This window comes from Cervus elaphus, chromosome 33 (genome assembly GCF_910594005.1).
Source record: "Cervus elaphus chromosome 33, mCerEla1.1, whole genome shotgun sequence".
NCBI classification, from domain to species: Eukaryota; Metazoa; Chordata; class Mammalia; order Artiodactyla; family Cervidae; genus Cervus; species Cervus elaphus.
The window spans coordinates 9,046,984-9,063,955 of NC_057847.1; the positions used below are offsets into that span (position 1 = coordinate 9,046,984).

At 49.4% G+C, this 16,972-nt stretch overlaps 1 protein-coding gene and 1 long non-coding RNA gene across 2 annotated transcripts in view; both read left to right on the forward strand.

Annotated features, from left to right (window-relative positions):
• The window catches only part of LOC122688294 (liprin-alpha-1-like), a 32,270-nt gene extending 29,929 nt beyond the window's left edge, over positions 1 to 2,341 (forward strand). Inside the window, 3 exon segments of the mRNA XM_043894191.1 lie at positions 1 to 27; positions 141 to 166; positions 2,150 to 2,341. Of these exon segments, the coding sequence (XP_043750126.1) occupies positions 1 to 27; positions 141 to 166; positions 2,150 to 2,341 (245 nt within the window).
• A 4,672-nt stretch (positions 2,342 to 7,013) lies between these two features.
• On the forward strand, positions 7,014 to 15,368 carry LOC122688491. Its single transcript, XR_006339479.1, has 3 exons — positions 7,014 to 7,100; positions 8,002 to 8,161; positions 15,183 to 15,368. It is a non-coding gene; the product is annotated as an uncharacterized LOC122688491 (long non-coding RNA).
• Positions 15,369 to 16,972: the final 1,604 nt, after the last annotated feature.

A 16,972-nucleotide genomic window follows, 5' to 3' on the forward strand; every position in this document is an offset into this window, starting at 1 on the left:
CTCCCGGCAGGGAGGCCTTAGGACCAGGTGGGTGCTTCCCCGTTGAGAGGGAGGAGGGCCTGCAGGCATGTCCCTTCTGTGTCTCCCCCGCTGCGCCACGAGGCTCCTGTCACTCACGCTCGGGGTCCTCCTGGGAGCAGGAGCGGAGGAGGCATCCGTCTTCTCGGTGGGTCCAAGATGATCTGATGAGTTAATGAGTGGATGGGTGGATGAATTATGTGTAGAGGGATGGAGGGATGGATTAGTGAGTGGATGGATGGATGAAGAGATATCTGGCTTGATGGGTGGACGGAATTCATGAGTGGGTGGAATATGGACTAGTGAGTGTGTATGGATGGTTGAAGAGATGGCTGGCTCGATGGGTGGATGAATGAAGCATGGAATGAATAAAGCAGATGTTTATACTCCAACGCTAGAAACATATTCTATGAAGTTGATTGAGTAGGAGCTGGGCAATGATTGTTTCGTCCAGAACACTGACAAGTGTTTGGAAACGGCCTAAGTGCTCATCAGTGAGGGGTGAGGTCCAATCTCTGGACATCGCACAAGGAACGGCCCTCCTCCTCCTTCCTGCCACCTTCCTCATCCCCAGGAGCTCCTCAGGGGCTCTGCCCATGGCCCACGCCCCACCACACAGTCACGCAGGTCCTCCTGGGGTCTCCTCACCACACAGTGTTACCATTAAGCCCCCATCTCTCTCGGCTTCATCTCCTTGAGGACAGGGTATGTTCCTGCCTCTTCAGCCAGATATTTGTAGAGTGTCTTGTTTGTGCTGGGTGTGGGATATACACCCAGGGGTAAGTGAAACAAGATGTGGTCTGGACCACAGTTAAGACACAAGAGAGGAAAAGGAGCAGATTATTCAATGCTATCCCTAGTCTTAGTAAAGACAACGCTGAGATGGAAGGCGCATTGATTATATGCCAGATGCTGGGCGTGCCCCTTCCCAAGCAGGGGCTGCCACCTCCCGATTTACAGAGGAGGACACAGTGATGGTCACGCGGTCAGGGAGTGGTGAGGGCAGGTGCACACCCAGGCAGTGGGACCGTGCACTTTGCCGAACCCCAGCCCCCGCTCTGGTGGGTGCAACGGGAATGAGATGGTTCTATGGCGTCCCTGACTCAATGGCCTTGAGTTTGAGCAAACTCCAGGAGGTAGTGAAGGACAGCAAAGCCCGGAGTGCTGCAGTCCACGGAGTGCCAAAGAGTCGAACACAACTGAGCGACTGAACTAAAGCCTGAGTGTGTGCTAAACTGCTTCGGTCGTGTCTGACTCTTTGCGACCCCAGGGAGTGTAGCCCACTAGCTCCTCTGTCCATGGGATTCTCCAGGCAAGAATACTGGAGTGGGCTGCCATGCCCTCCTCCAGGGCATCTTCTCGACCCAGGGATCCAACCCACATCTCGTTATCTCTCACATTGGCAGGCAGGACCTTTACAGCTCGCGCCACCTGGAAAGGCCCCGTGAACGCTGATGCAGAAAAGAAGGGCTGCTCCTAAGTTAAACTGGAAGAGCAGCAAGCACAGGTTGTAACGAGGAAACCACACGATGAGTGACAACAGTGCGGACAGAAACAAGCAGGGACGCCTTCACCCACATAAAGAAAACAAGTGTGCCGTTCGGAAGAGGAGCCCGTCAGCCCTTGGAGGGACAGTTGGAACCAGAATGAAAACCGAGGCCGTGGTCAGCAGTGCCCACGCACACGGCCTGAGTGGCGTGGTGTCACTCACCGGGCTTCCTGCGTCCCCAGAGCTGCTGCCGGCGGTAACATCTCTGAGTGCTAGGCCGGCAGCGTCCCCGAGTGAGCTGAGGCATCGCTGCTGTCCTTGCAGTGCTGCTGCGGGGCCCTCTGTGGGCGGCCACCGTTGTCCCCTGCCCCGCCGCCCGCTGGGGCCTTGCTGTCCCCCTGGGATCCTTTCAGCCCCTGAGCATGGGTGTTCCCAGGGCTCTGCCTAGTCGGACTGGGACGCAACTCAGGACTTGGGCTTGAGATATCAAGGCGACCTTGAATCTGAAAGGACACTGCCCTGGGGCCCGTGAGAGAGCAGGAGAGCAGAGCCCCCATGTGGAGAAGCAGAGCTGGGGAGCGTGCCCACAGCACCGCTGCCTCCTGCGCAAGTGCCCCCTCACCTCTCCTTGACCTGAAACAGACCCCAGCTGCTGCTGCTCCGCAGGTGATTCCTACAGATGCACCTCCTGCAAGAGCTGTTGTCCTGCTGCTCGGGGGCTGCCTGAGTGTGCTCAGGAGCATCAGACAAGTGGGGCTGCCATGCCTGATTCTGCGGGAGGGCCTGACGCTGGGGGAGGGCCTGACGCTGGGGGAGGGTCTGACGCTGGACTAGGGCTGGATGTTGAGGGGGTACGTCTGATGCTGGGGAGAACGTCTTGTGCTAGACTAGGGTCAGAAGCTCAGGGAGAGCCTGTTGCTGGCCGAGTGTCTGATGCTGGACTAGGGCCTCATGCTGGGGGGTGGGGGACTTCTGATGCTGGACTAGGGTCTGAGGCTGGGGGAATGTCTGATGCTAGACTAGGGTCTGAGGCTGGGGGAGGGCCTGTTTCTGGGCGACTGTCTGATGTTGCACTATGGTCTGATGCTGGGGAGGGCCTGATGCTGGGCTAGGGCCTAAGGCTGGGGTGGGGGGAGCTTCTGATGCTGGACTAGGGTCTGAGGCTGGGGGAATGTCTGATGCTAGACTAGGGTCTGATGCTGGGGGAGGGCCTGTTGCAGGGCGACTGTCTGATGTTGCACTATGGTTTGATGCTGGACTAGGGCCTGATGCTGGGGGAGGAGGGCCTGATGCTGGGGCGGGGAGGAGGAAAATCTGATGCTGGACTAGGGCCTGATGTTGGTCTAGGGCCTGATGCTGGGGGAGGGTCTGATGCTGGACAAGTGCCGGATATTGAGGGGGTACGTCTGATGCTGGGGAGACAGTCTTATGCTAGACTAGGGTCAGAAGCTCGGGGAGAGCCTGTTGCTGGCCGAGTGTCTGATGCTGGACTAGGGCTTCATGCTGAGGGGGGACTTCTGATGCTGGACTCGGGTCTGAGGCTGGGGGAACGTCTGATGCTAGACTAGGGTCTGATGCTGGGGAAGGGCCTGTTGCTGGGCGAGTGTCTGATGTTGCACTAGGGTCTGATGCTTGGGGAGGGCCTGATGCTGGACTAGGGCCTCATGCTGGGAAGGAATGTCTGATGCTGTGGGGCGGTCTGATGATGGTGGGCAGCCTGCTCCCAGATGTACACAGAGTTGTGATTATAAATCTCTATGAGAAAAAAAAAAAACTCTATGAGAAATCTTTTTTCATACTTTCCTGACCACCTTTGTATGTTCTTTCTTTCTGAAGCATAATTGCTGTGCAATATTGGTTTGATTTCTGCCGTAAATCAACATGAATTAGCCCTAGGTGTGCGTATGTCCCGTCCCTCTTGAATCTCCCTCCCACCTCCCCTTGCTACATTCTTGTCTCTATGGGTATATGAATAATAAAGAGTGTTGACTAAATTGACATAAAAAGCTCCCACACACAAGCGTGCACACGCTCACTCCCTAGTGCATTCCCCTGGCCAGCCCGCCCGGGCACCCGCGGTGAGCCTTGACACCTGCACTCTCTTCCCACCCTCGGCCCGCTGCCCTCGCCTCTGCAGCAGAGGGGCCCTGGCCCCGAAGATGCTGAAGTGATGGAGCCTCTTGTCTCCGGATCCAAGGGCATGAACAGCCCGTCGGTCATCCTTTGGGGACACTTATACTTCCGCCTTCTAGCCTTTCCATTCTCTCCATCCGTTTCTCTTACCAGAATGTCCATGTGATGACACAGGCTCCCATTACCAGCTCTGGCCTGTTCTCAGGGAGAGTCCAGCTTTCCCTCGGCACTCTTAAGTGGCAGTGGGAAATTTGGCTTCAGTACTTTATTGAAAGAAAGCAATAAATAATACTGTGATAAAAATTGTTCCAAAGTAAACTGTATGTACTTTCTCACATATTCAGGAAGTTCACAAAAGATTAATAGAAAAACAGAATGGTAACAATGAACTGTACAGGTAAACTGAAGGCACTACCCACATGTAAAGAGACATGCCGTCTCTGTCTACCAAGCTATCAGCGGCATCATAAATAACACACTGTGATCTGAACGCATCTCTTGCTGGCTTTTTTAATGGGCCACTGAACAAGTAAAAGTTACATTTGCTACTTATACAATCCAGAATGGCTATGTCATCAAAATCTAAAAATGTATGCCTAGATCCATTCTTTAAACAAATTTACAAACAGATGTAAAAAGATGGTTTACAGAAGAAAAATGAGGCCTTTGTCAGAGCTGCATCATGCTGTCTGTCTGTCGGGGATGTGACTCCTTCACCATGCGGCGCATCGGCTCCGCAGTGAACGCAGGGCATCGCGATTGGTCCCCAAAGAGTCTCAGCGGAGAGGAGGAATCCGGGTCCACAGAGACCAGGTTTTGGGAGAGATTGTCATAGGCTTCTTCTAGTCATACTTTCAGCCCAGATTTCAGTAGAAGCTCACACTCAACACCCGTACTTTTACATCACTTCACGCTGCAGACAAAAAGCATTTCTTGCTGGAAAAAGCACAGTTTAGGTCAGTCGTTAAAATGCGACAATTGGTTGAAATTAAGGTTGCTCATTTCAGAGTGATTGTTGGAGAGCTTGGTTACATTCTGGAAGGATAATGCACACCGTGTCATGATGGTTTTACAATCGCAGGAAAACCCCTTCTCTCATGGGTTATCATTTAAAAATCAAACAGGTATAATGACAATAAATGCATCATTTACAAAAGCCCTATGTTTGTTTATAGGCTTTATACAGACAAGCAGTACAGTACATTCATTTGAAAGACTAAAATCAGGTATCAGAAGATGAATTGATCTGAAAGGATATTTATAGCCTGAATATACAAGAATAAGTATCTATCTAAATGAAGTCATAAGTTTACATGAATATAAGAAACATTAAATTCTAAAATATTTTCTCTATGGTATGCATGAACTTTTCACTAATGAAAAACCCTGTAATGAAATCTCTTCAGGTCCATATAACAAGTAGTAACAGATTAAATTAAAGATTGCACTGCCGCAGTGGGAGGGACACCCATGCTCAGGGACGCTAGGGAGCCTCGGGCTGTGGTCTGACCACTCCTGCGGCAGCGGGGCACCAAGGTCACGTTCTCTGCCGCTGAGGGCTCTCCAGGGCCGACCTCCGCAGACCCGCCGACCCTCCACTCCCAGGGCGTGGCCTCCGTGCCCCCTCGGGACCAGGCCGGCCTGTACTCACCCCGAAGCTCAGCAAGAGTGAGTCCTGACTGTGGCGGAGTCCAGCCTCTGCGTTCCCGCCACGCTGCCGGGTCCCAGGAGCGCGGGAGGAAGCGTGCAAACCCAGAGTGCGGTCAGTCGTGGAACATCACACGGGCTGGAGGACACACACACTCACTCCCGCCGCAGCACCCACTCCTACTCAGGGTCTGGGGAAACTTCTAGAGGGTGGGTGATCCAGAGAGAGCGAGCCTGGGGGCTGACACGTGGGGGTCCCTGCCACCCGGGGTGGTGGTGGGGGCGGTCACACTAGAGCAGCAACGGCACATTCGATGACAGAAGCACCGACATGGGGACAGCCACTGCATGTGACCAGCTGCCAGCCTCTCCTTAGACCTCCAGATTCACAGGGCTCCAGATTCACAGATTTGACACAGTCTTGTTGTTACCCAATTTTACATTTGCCTCATTCCCTCAGCTGCCAGCTTTATGGGAAGAGGTACGAGATGACAAGACCACCATCAAATGTGAAGCCTCGACCCCCACCTCGCTGCGGTCCCTTCGGCTGGACCGGCTGCAGACAGGATGCTGTACACGGCCAGCCACACGGACGTCAGGGACGCCTGCAAGTAAGGGGCCTGTGCGCCTCGTCGTCAGTTTCAGGAGCCCTGCGCCTCTTGTCTTCAAAGTGATGGAAGGATAATTTTAAAGGAATCCTACTGGATTCGGTGTCTGTGTTTAGGGGTGTGTGTGTGTGTGTGTTCTGGTAGGCAGGTTTCTCTGGAGCTGGTGTTAAGGTGGACGTCTAACTCTGTGTGTGTGTGTGCGTGTGTACACGTGCACAAGTGGGTAGTTCTTTTTGCTACGCGTGGCAAATCTAGGGTGTTCTGGTCGCTTCATAGAGAACAATTCAAAGTACAAAGATTTTCTGAACACAGTGGGTGATCTCAGTTCTGTCAGCCAGAGACAACATTGACTACAGGGAAAATGCCTTATCTATAAAACGTGAAAAATATTTTAGTGTTCCAGGAAAAATATCACTTGAATATAGTTTAACATTTATGGCATTATAGATGTGAGAATGAGTTGGTTTCTCAAAACTGTTTTCTTTCTATTAAGCCCCGATTTGTCTCAAAGGTATTCTTTTAATTGCTAAATTTACGCAGCCAACGCATCCACTTTCAGGGAATTATTCAGGGTTGGTGAATCTCAGATTTTCATGTTCCGTGGAAAGTCCCAGGGAGAGCACTGCGGGCGTAGCAGGTGCTGGACGTGCTCCGTGAGGAGTGGAGGCCGAGGCCGCCGGGACCGCCCGAGTCCCTGTGGGTCACGCGGTGTCCTGGGCGTGCGGGGACACCCCCGGGCCTCACGTAGCTCCTGCTCTCAATGCTGTCTTTCCTCTTCCCCTTGGCGCCATCTCGCAGGGGAAGCCGAGTCAGCAGGCTTGCTGAGCTGTGTGTGTCCTGAGGCCTCCCCGTGGGACTCGGCCCCAGCTCCAGGCTCTGAGCCGCGCAGCGCTGCAGGGCTGGGGCCCGGTGCTGGTGAAGGGGAGCCCTGCGAACCCTCGTAGGAGGTGCTGGGCTGTGCGGACGGTCAGTCTCAGAAAACAAGGCCACACCTGTTGTCTGGGTGGTGCCCCGAGTGTGGCATTTGATGGGAAGAGGCTCACACAGCATCTCGTTAGGAAAGACAGCTTGACCGTGGTGCTCATGTTCTGCTTTAACGCGCCCGTTGTCATCCACAGACGGTGTGACTTTCTCTCGGGCCTGTCTGTTCCCCACAGAATTCACCGTATTTCTGAATGTCTTTCTCCTGTGACTCTAATTTTAAGGTGAGGAAGCATGCCACGTCAGTTTACTGCTAGAGCAAGTGTTTTAATGAATTGCACTTGGGGACTCGGACTTGAATTTGATCCTCGAGGGGGCAGAGGAGAGCCCAGCTAAGTTGCCCTGCAGTGCAGCCCGAGCAGGGTCATCGCAGCATTCCGCAGAGCAGGCAGCCCCCCAGGCTCGTCTCTCAAGCCGTCTCTGTAAAGAGAGGTTTCAGCTGAGAGTGAGCCGGTGACAGCAGAGTGGTGCGATATCTTACAGCCAAGGAAATAAACTCCAGCAGAAGCCAGGCGAGTCTTCCATTTGCTTCTGGATGGTGGTTGTGGTTGGGACGCCAACTCCAGGCATGTGGTATATGCCTCGTTCCCCTGGGATATGGGAATTTAAAAAGTTTGCCTTTTCAGAAACTCTCCTTGAGCTATTAAGGGGCTTCCCCAGTAGCTCAAACGGTAAAGCGTCACCTGCAATGTCAGAAACCTGGGTTTGATCCCTGGGTTGGGAAGATCCCCTGGAGAAGGACATGGTAACCCACTCTAGTACTCTTGCCTGTAAAATTCCATGGACAGAGGAGCCTTCTAGGCTACAGTCCGTAGGGTCGCAAAAAGTCGGACACAACTGAGAGAATTCACTTTCACTTTCACTATTGAGCTATTAAGACACACGTTGTATTTTCGGGTATAATTACTCCTAGAAAATAGGATATTTACTATTCTAGGAAACCCAAGGTTGACTTAAAGGAAGAGTTACTTGAAATTTGATGTGAAACATTTGAGCTTGAAGCATACATAGACTTCACAGTCTTAAGTAAAGTCGCATGCTATCTGAGTGTCTTGTAAAGCTGCTGTATTTCTTTAGGGAATTCCCTGGCAGTCCAATAGCTATGACTCTGCGCTTCCACTGCAGGGGCCTGGGGTTTGATCCCTGGTTGGAGAACGAGGGACCCGCAAGCCACACAGCGCCCTAGCCAAGAGAATAACCAGGGTCTTAATGCAGCACCAGCTAATCAGCGGAACAGCGGCACGGGAGAGCAGCAGCCCCACCCAGCCGTCCCCTGGCTCACTGGGTGAGTTCTGTGTGGAAAGTCTGCGTTGCTCCGCGTGGGTCTGTTGTGCAATGCTGTGCATCCCAGAAGCTCTCTCAGGGCCAGGCTCCTCTGCTCAGGCCCTGCTGTGGTTTCCTCTTCTACATATCTGTCCTCACTGTTTAGAAAGGGGAGAGTGGATGTTTCTCCTTGACTACCTTCCTCTCTTGGATGTGCAGACTTCTGAACCTTTAAGGTTGGCAATAACTCTTTCCTCCTGGAAGGAGGTGATTCTGTAGGGAATAGTGGGGAGTCATTCAGCATTCCATGACTCAGGTGTTCTTTGTAAAATGTCTGAACTGTCATTAAGTAGATGGTTTAGAAGATTAACGGAAAATGAGGAGATACGTACTGTTTCAGTGTTGCACATTCATAAAGAGAATAAATACCTAGGTTAACTTGTTTTATATCCGTGTGTAGTAGTGATTCGTGAATTTTGAATGTCTCATTACTTGTGGGCACGAGCTGCTCCAGGTAGCCTGGAGACAAGGCTTGCGTTTTGCACAATGGGAGGGGCCGGCTGCTGTGGTCTGGCGGGAGGTGTGTATGCGCCCCCACCCCATGCCCACCCCACCCCGTCCTGGGCTGGGAGCGTCAGTCCCTCCACAGCCACGCATAACCTCCTGCCTTGTATCTCCCGTCCCCAGCTCCGGGTCGGGATGCCGGCCTGGTATGTGGCTGCTTGCCCAGCCAGCGTGAAGAGCGCCGCCATCATGTCCGCCCTGTCGGGCGCAGGGATCCAGCGTGAGATCGGCATCAGCAACCGCTGCGCCAGCTGAAGCTGCGGCTGGCGATCCGGGAGATCACGTCCCTGAGCAGCCCCTCCGCCCCTCCCACGTCCAGAACCGTGCCCCTGCCCCCTTCCGTAGGGAGAGCTCACCCCCCCCCCGCCCCCGCCTCCGCGTTTGTGTCGCTTCTGGGGTTTTCTATACAGACGTCCGCTGCTCCAGCTTAAAGTTCTAGCATTCAAAACCATGACAGCTTTTCATTGTGGCAGTTGTGTTGTTAAAAGATAGAGGATGGAATACTTCAGACAGATTATTTTTGTAACAGCTGGGCTGCAGTGGCATTGTAACAGAGAAATGGATGTTTTTGAAAACATAAAAAAGGGAGTTTTGAAAATGTGAAAATTGTAACAAAAGGAAGTTTTTGAAAATGTATTAAAACACATGGAAATATAAATGTCAGGAAAGTGAAAGAGAAAAGGCTTAGCCCCCAGGCTGCATTGCTTTCCCCTCATTTGCCTTGTCTGGCCTGTGCTCTTCAGCAATTTCCTTTTTGGGAGCTGTAGACCCTGGGCTCTCAGGGTTTTAAGAGTCCGTACATCTGCCAGTTCACACCAAGTCCTATTGTGTTCATCCAAGTTTCCTCCACGTGGGAAACCTTGAAAGTCCTGTAAGAGGGTCCTCCTCGTTGGAAAAGTTAAAGCAAATCTGGTGCAAACATGGATTGCCGCCAGGAGATCAGCGCCGGCCAGCTCCTTATTTCTCGAGTGCGGACTCAGGACACAGCCCAGTCGCCAAGCTCGGTATGTCCACTCTGGAGAGGAACCCTGCTGAGGAGACGTGGCCTCCCAGACGTACCTGCCCTGAGGAGCTGCCCTGGCTCAGCTCACGATCATTGCACACGGAAAGCGTGAAGGCTTTCTCGTCCGTCTGGCCTCTAAGTGCGAGCGTGACGGTGGTGGGCTCACCCCGCACAGATGCGCTTGTTCTCAGCATATCTGCTCCGCTCTCTGTGCCCCGGAGGGCTCACCAGAGCCACCTTTTGAGAAATGGAGGTGCTGAGAGTTCCCCGGAGGTTTGATGAAGAGTCTCAGTAAAGGAGCTTCTTATGAGTTGAGTTTAACCGGCGGTGACCACAAGCAGCAGCCCCCGCGAGGAGGCTGCCCCCCCCCGGGATGGGGTACAGCAGGTCCCCAGGAGCCCGCCCGCCCCCTGGGGGCTCAGCTGTCTCAGCCGGCGATGCCGCGGGGTGCCGTTGCTGGAGCCCCCGCAGCTTCCTCTGATACAGAGAGACCCAGTCCCTGGCGGGCACCTGCTCAGGGCCGTGCCCCCAGAACCCAGAGCTGGCCGCTGTGCCCTGCCTGGGCGAGAGCCTTCTAAGCGCGCGGCGTTCACAGCTCCTGGAGAATGCCTCCCTGCACTCAGCGGCGCCCCCGGGCGTTCTGTCCTCTCGCCGTCTCCCCTGGCTCAGGCGGTCAGCGCTGCATGCGAAGCGCTGGGGCTCCCTCCTTGTGGCTGGGACCCAGTGTTAGGAGGGCAGGGTCGTTCCAGGAGCAGGCCTGGCATGTTCTCCCTGCGCTGATGATGGGGCGGTGGGGGCCGGCCTCTGCCCCCGCCCGCCCCTCCGCGCCCGGGCTCCCGGTTCTGCCACCTGTCCTCTCTGCCACTGCTGCCCTGGCCGGGGTGTGGCTGGTCCCGGGGCCCCCTAGACCTCAGGAAACGTCTGGTGAGCACAGGAGATGGAGATACTCACGGCCACGCCGCCAACCGCCAGTCCCGCCCGCACGCTCCTCTCCCTCCCTGGGCGGCCCCACCTCAGGGCGGCCGTTCTCGGCTTTTGGTGGAAAACAAAAATGTCGTTTCACATTCAATTTGTTCTGGATCAGTGTCTCTCTTAGGTATTGGTTAAACATATGAATAATCCATATTTAATCTTACGTTGTGTTTGGTTCAGGAACTTGAAGTTGGTAGACTTGCTCCCTGTAGAACAGACTCGATGCCTGTCTCCCTTCTGGGACCGCGGTTGAGCCCTGGGGCCTAGTGTTCTCTTCTGTGGGTGTGCTTGCCGGGGTGGGGGTGGGGGGCGCTCTTTGCATGAGATGTTGGGATTGAGGCCTTTGCATGGCTGCTGCCTGCTGCTCTGACCCTGTGACCCTTGTCTCCAAGTTCGGTTGCCCCTCCCCTGCAGAGTGAAGGTGCTCCTGTCCCCCACTCACCAGTCCTAATCGTTCTGCTCTTTTGTATCCCTAACCACGTAACATCAGGAGGATGAGGAGGGAAGCTGGGCTCAGGTTGGAGACTTTCTGTAATGTATTCTTCACTATATATATAGCAACAAAAAGACTGGGAGGATGAGAATTTGTAATTTACTTTTCTTGATGTTTTCAACACCTTGATTTAGTCAGAATACTGGTAACGGTTTGAAAGCATTAGCCGAAGCAAAGCACAAGATTAAAGAGAACGTCTCATGGACAGTTTTGAACATCTCTGGTAGTTAATTCTCATGGACATAAATCTCTTTGATACACGTTCTTTCCTGCAAAGCCCTATGGCTTGGGCAGCTACTTGGGTGGTGTGTTTCAGTCCCCGGTGGGGTAGCGTCAGTTACGAGATCTGCTAATGAGAAAATCATGTTTAAATAAATTTCCAACACAAGAGTTGCCATAGAGACGCTGCCTCTGTCAGTATTTACCGTGGACTGTCCTAATCCTATGTGTTCCAAAGTCTTTCCTACTGATGGACTTCTCAGAAATTGAGCCTACTCTTGCTTAATGCACATGTTGAATTTGTAGGTCCCCAGTTGAACTCAAAAGCAAAAACTCTGTCACAACTGTTTTGCAACCTTGCTTTGAGACAGTTTGATAGAAAACAGTGATTTTCCTGCCTGTGACCCCACCGACTTTGTTCTGTGACACTCGACAAGTCCAAGTCTACCAGGTGTGGGCAGGAGTTTCCCTGAGGGGCTCCCTAGTGGCAGTGCTGTGTATGGACCCTGAAAGATACCTGTGTAACCAAAGAATCAAAGGAATTCTGAATCAGAGTTTTCCTGACCACAAGCTGAGAGGTGAAACACCCATTTCCCTCTATTTGTGCTTCAGAAGTAAAGCCAATTATATCACTTAACAGAAGAGCAAAGTGGCTATAATATGATTCTGTGAACTCCCCCTCGCCTTGATGCCAGGAGCCGTTATGGGGGGTCCCGCCCGTGACAAAGTCATGAAGAAAATACTGTGCAGGCAAGGCCGTCCGGGACCCCATCCGTGACGAGGTCATGAGGAAAACACCTGACAGGCAAGGCCGTCTAGGATAAGGGACCCTCCAGGTTGGCCTCGGCCTCTACCCTACCCTATATCCTCCCCCTTTATCTGCTGTTGTTCTTATTTTCCCTGCTGCAGATTCTTGTGTTGCCTGCCGAGAGCTCACCTGCTCTTCTTTCACTGAATAAAGACCAACTTAAAAGCTAATTAATAAATCTCCTGGACACTGGTACCCTATGAAGGGGCCAGGGATGAAGGAAATGCTTCAGTTCAATCCCTTTTGCTGGCATTCTGGCTTGTTTGATAAATATGTGCTCTCATTGCACAAAATGCTCATGATTGTTCTAAACATCCCAAGCACAGTACACTAACAAAAGAAACTATTAAGCATAGGCCCCTTCGCGGGGTGAGAAAAGCTCCACAAATATTATAGCCACATATACGCCTAATAGAAAATAGTTTAGATAGAGATTAGCTGGCGACTTCTTGCAGGTAATTAACTTTTAGACTAAGAGCCTATTTTGTGCCATATCTGCTGTTTTTGCAATCCTTTGCATTTCTGTTCTGTGAAAAATGTAATCCTATCTAGTTCCCATGGAGATGACACCTAATAGAAAGAAAATAGATTAACCACAAAAAAGACAGGGTCGGCTACTGAAGTTGCTTAAAGTTGCACCAGGTGCAAGCCATAAATTGTCAACAGGCCTGAAAGCCAAGAGATATTATACATAGAGATTAACCATTAATAAGGCCCTAATAGGCACAGAGCCCTTTGGGGGGTGAAGAAGCCCTATTAAAAAATACAAAAAATATTGTTTTAAAAGTGGTTATTAGATCAACGTTAGATTGATGTTAATGTGCTGAGGTTGTGCAGTAGAAACTATTGTTAATGTAGTTGCAGATCTAGTAAAATAAGAGTTTAGCCCTAGTGTAAAAACAATAAGATAATTGTTAATTTTAACCAAGAGCGCTAAACAGGGGCTGCCTCACCAGAGACACAGAGTCTTTGTCTGTTAAACTTTTTACATAAATTTAACTGAAAATTTCTGCAAAAAGACTGACTTTTATGTTAACAAGATTGTATTTCTATTATGTTACAACTTGCTGTACCATGAGACTCCCAATTTTCTGTTTTCTGCTAACCTCAAGGCCAGAAGATAATGTACAAAAAATCTATGGGAAAAGACTCTCATAAACAGAAAATATACAGAGCACACCTGGTTTTGTGAAGGACAAGCTGATGTTGTTAAACTAAGTCTGTATGCTTATCTGCCCCTTAGAAATGTACCAACTTAGGGTATAAAGGCTATGGTGAAAAATAAAGCAACTGCCAGACTCTGCCGCACCTTCCTGGTCTGGTCTCTCTCTCTCTCTCTCTCTCTCATTCGCCGACGCCGTTCATCCTGAGGGTTCCCCTGGATCCTGCTGGGGCTGGACCCCGGCACCTTGACTTAGGTATTCTGTGCCTCTGCTCCAGATAAATATCCTCATTAATTATTTAACCCAGTCAGTAATGACCATCAGTGAATTGAAAAGAGCGCATTTCACTGTTACTTAAATATCAGTATATTTTACACTAAGAGGCAGAACTTTGCCTGCATCTTGGGAATTACGCTGACATATAAATTAAGCTGAACGTTTGCTTTTTGCAATGGAAATCCAAACAAGGATGAGCCATGCCAACGACGCCAGAATTGCTAAGTTTTGGTCTTCAGCGTAAGCAAGGACCCCTTTCTGTGAAGCCGTCAAGGGCAGATGACGTAACGTGCATCTCCCCTGTGCTGGCACACAGTGACCTGCTCCTGAGCCAAAGGGAAGTTTGAGATGGCCTCGGGCTCTCCGGCAGAAGACATCAAGCTGTGGTCAGAGATTTTAATGTCTTAATTTAGCCAGTAGCATCACCCAGGGGTCTGCATGGGACTGTGCTATCCACTGGTGGTACCGGATTGAACGGGATCCATGCCATCACTCTCACCTTGTTCAGAGTTCAGAAAACTGATTTGTGTTTGTGACCGTTTCAGTGATGGAAAAACAGACCCTACAGAGTCTCTTCTGTGCCAAATGTTCTCTTTCCCTGAGAGAGCCCTGTTGTGTGCATTTTTTCCACGGGCTGGGATGACAGCCCAGGAGATGTGGGTCTCCCTGGGACTGAGCCTGATCCTCCCAGGAACTTATATTATCGACCACTAAAATGTGAATAGACTATATAATGAGTGAACAAAAATGAGGAGGCTTCTCCTTCCATGGAATTCTCTATTTAGCAAAGTCTTTGCATTCTGTGTCTATTTAAAAATCCATAATCAACAAGTAAGAAAATAATACCACATATTCATGCTCTAAGTGTCAGGCTTATGAGATGAGAGTTGTAATTGAAAGAGTGAAAACACATGATACTGTGATGATGTAAAAATGTTTCATGTTTATCTCCACTCATGATTATTTATAGAAATGTATTTTCTAATAGAAAGTTGTTTTGTTTTTTTTTCTATTAGAACTTGTGTTCTTGTTGGAGTTTTTACGATTCCTTCTAGCTTTTTTGGTGTAAATAGTAGATCAGAGGCCAATTTCTGAAACAATCCACGCTGGTAGTCAGGAAGTATTAGGTCCAAGAATTCCATAACGTACGGAATTCCTCAGCACATACCTTAGTCTTCTTGGACTGAAGAACGTCAAGTGCCTTCTTTGGTGTGTGTGTATATACGTGTCGGGTGTCTACTGTCACTGTGCAGATCTTGCACATATTCCATTAGATCTATTCCTGAGGAGTTCATAGGTTTTGATGACATTATAATAAAGGGTATTCTTCAAAATGTCAATTTCTGGCTTATTTCTAGTATTTAGAAATAGAGTGCATTTTTACATGTTGACCTTGTATACTGCAACTTTGCTGAACTCACTTTCATGCTTGTAACTGTTTTGTCGATTCATTTTCCATGTTAATCATCATGTCATCAGCAAAGACAGTTGTATTGCTTTTTCAGTTCATGTGATTTCGATTTCTTTTTTCTTGTCTTGTTACAGTGGCTAGGAGTTCCAGTACAGAGTGGAATAAAAGACATAAGAGCAGACGTCCTTGCTCTGTTCCTGATCTTTGGGAGAAAGCACCATATGATGTCAGCTCTACATGTTTCATAGATGCTATTCCTGAGGTTGAGGCAGTTTTCTTCCGTTCCTAGATTGCTAAGATTTCCACATATCAATGATGAATATTGTCAGATGCCTTTTCTCTATCTTTTAAGGTAATACTGTGGTTTTTATTTTCAGCCCATTGATGTGGTGGATTTCACTGATTTTTTCCAAATGTTGGCCTAACCTTATGTTCTTGGGATAAACCCTGCTTGTCATGATACCTTGTACTTTTCAATGATAACTGATTTCCTGATGAGTCTTTAAGGAATTTTGCATCTGTGTCTCAGAGGCATACTGATATTCTTGTAATATGTTTGTCTGGTTTTGGTATCAAGAGAATTCTGGCCTCGGAATGAGTTGGGTGTTATTTTTGTCACTATTTTGGAATAGTTTGTGTTAACTGGGATTTTCTTCATAGCTGTTTGTTAGGATTCACTGGTAAAGTCATTTAGGGTAGAGATTTTGTGTGTGTGGGTGTGTGGGTGGATAGGATTTCTAACTACAGATTTGAGTTTTAATAGATCCAGGTCATCTGTTTCTTACTGAGTGGCTCTCGTAGGTTGTGTCTTTCAAGAAAGTAGGGTATGTTATCTAAGCTGCCTAACATTGTTCACAGTTTGCCCTATCCTTCCAGTGTCTGTAGGATCTGTACTGATGCTCCCTCTGTGATTCTTGACATTGGTAGTTTATGTCTTCTCTTCTTTCTTCATCACTCTGCTTAGTCAATTTTACTGATACTTCTGAAGAACCTGATTTTAGTTTCTTCATTTCGTTTTGTTTCTCTGGTTCCCATTTCATTGATTTTTGCTCTTTCTTTTTCTTCTTTCTGCTTACTGTGGATTTCATTTGTTCTTTTATTAGTGTTTTAAGATCGAGTCTTAGACTATTGACTCACAATCTCTCTCATTTGTATAAGTATTTAATACTCTCCGTTTCCCTCCAGGTGCTGATTTAACCATGTCCTGCAGTTTTTAGCATATTGTATGTTCACTGTTATCCACTTCAAATCATTTCCCGTTTCATTTGTGATTTCTTCTTTGCCACATGAATTCTTTAGACATATGCTAATTTCCTGATGTTTGGGAGATTCCTGGATATCAGGGTTTTTTAATTTCTATTTTGATTCTGCTGAGATCAGAAAACATCCTTTGCATGATTTTAGTCACTTTAAGTATGCTGAGATTGGTCTGTCTTTTGAAGAATGTCCTGTGTCCCCTTGAAAAGAGTGTTATCGTGCTGCTGTTGGACGGAGTGCTCTATAAAGTGTCAGTGAGATCAGGTTGGGTGATAGTGCTGTTTAAGAGGGCTTCCCTGGTACCTCAGATGGTAAAGAATCTGCCTGCAATGTGCGAGACCTGGGTTTGATCCTTGGGTTGGGAAGATCCCCTGGACGAGCATTGGCAACCCACTCCAGTATTCTAGCCTGGTGAATTGTTTAAAAGCTTCTACATCCTCACTGAACTTGGATGGTTGTCTGCTTGGCTTCCTTGTTCAATCAGTTATTGAGTCACTGAGAGGAAGATTGGGGTCCCTGACTGTAATTGTGGGTTTGTCTATTTCTTCTTTCAGTCGAGTTTAGTTCTTGTATTCCTTATCTCTTCTTTTTAAACCTATTTTTAATTCACTTAACTGACTTTGAAATTAGCAGATGTTTTGCTAGAGAAATTTAGAAAACAAAGTGT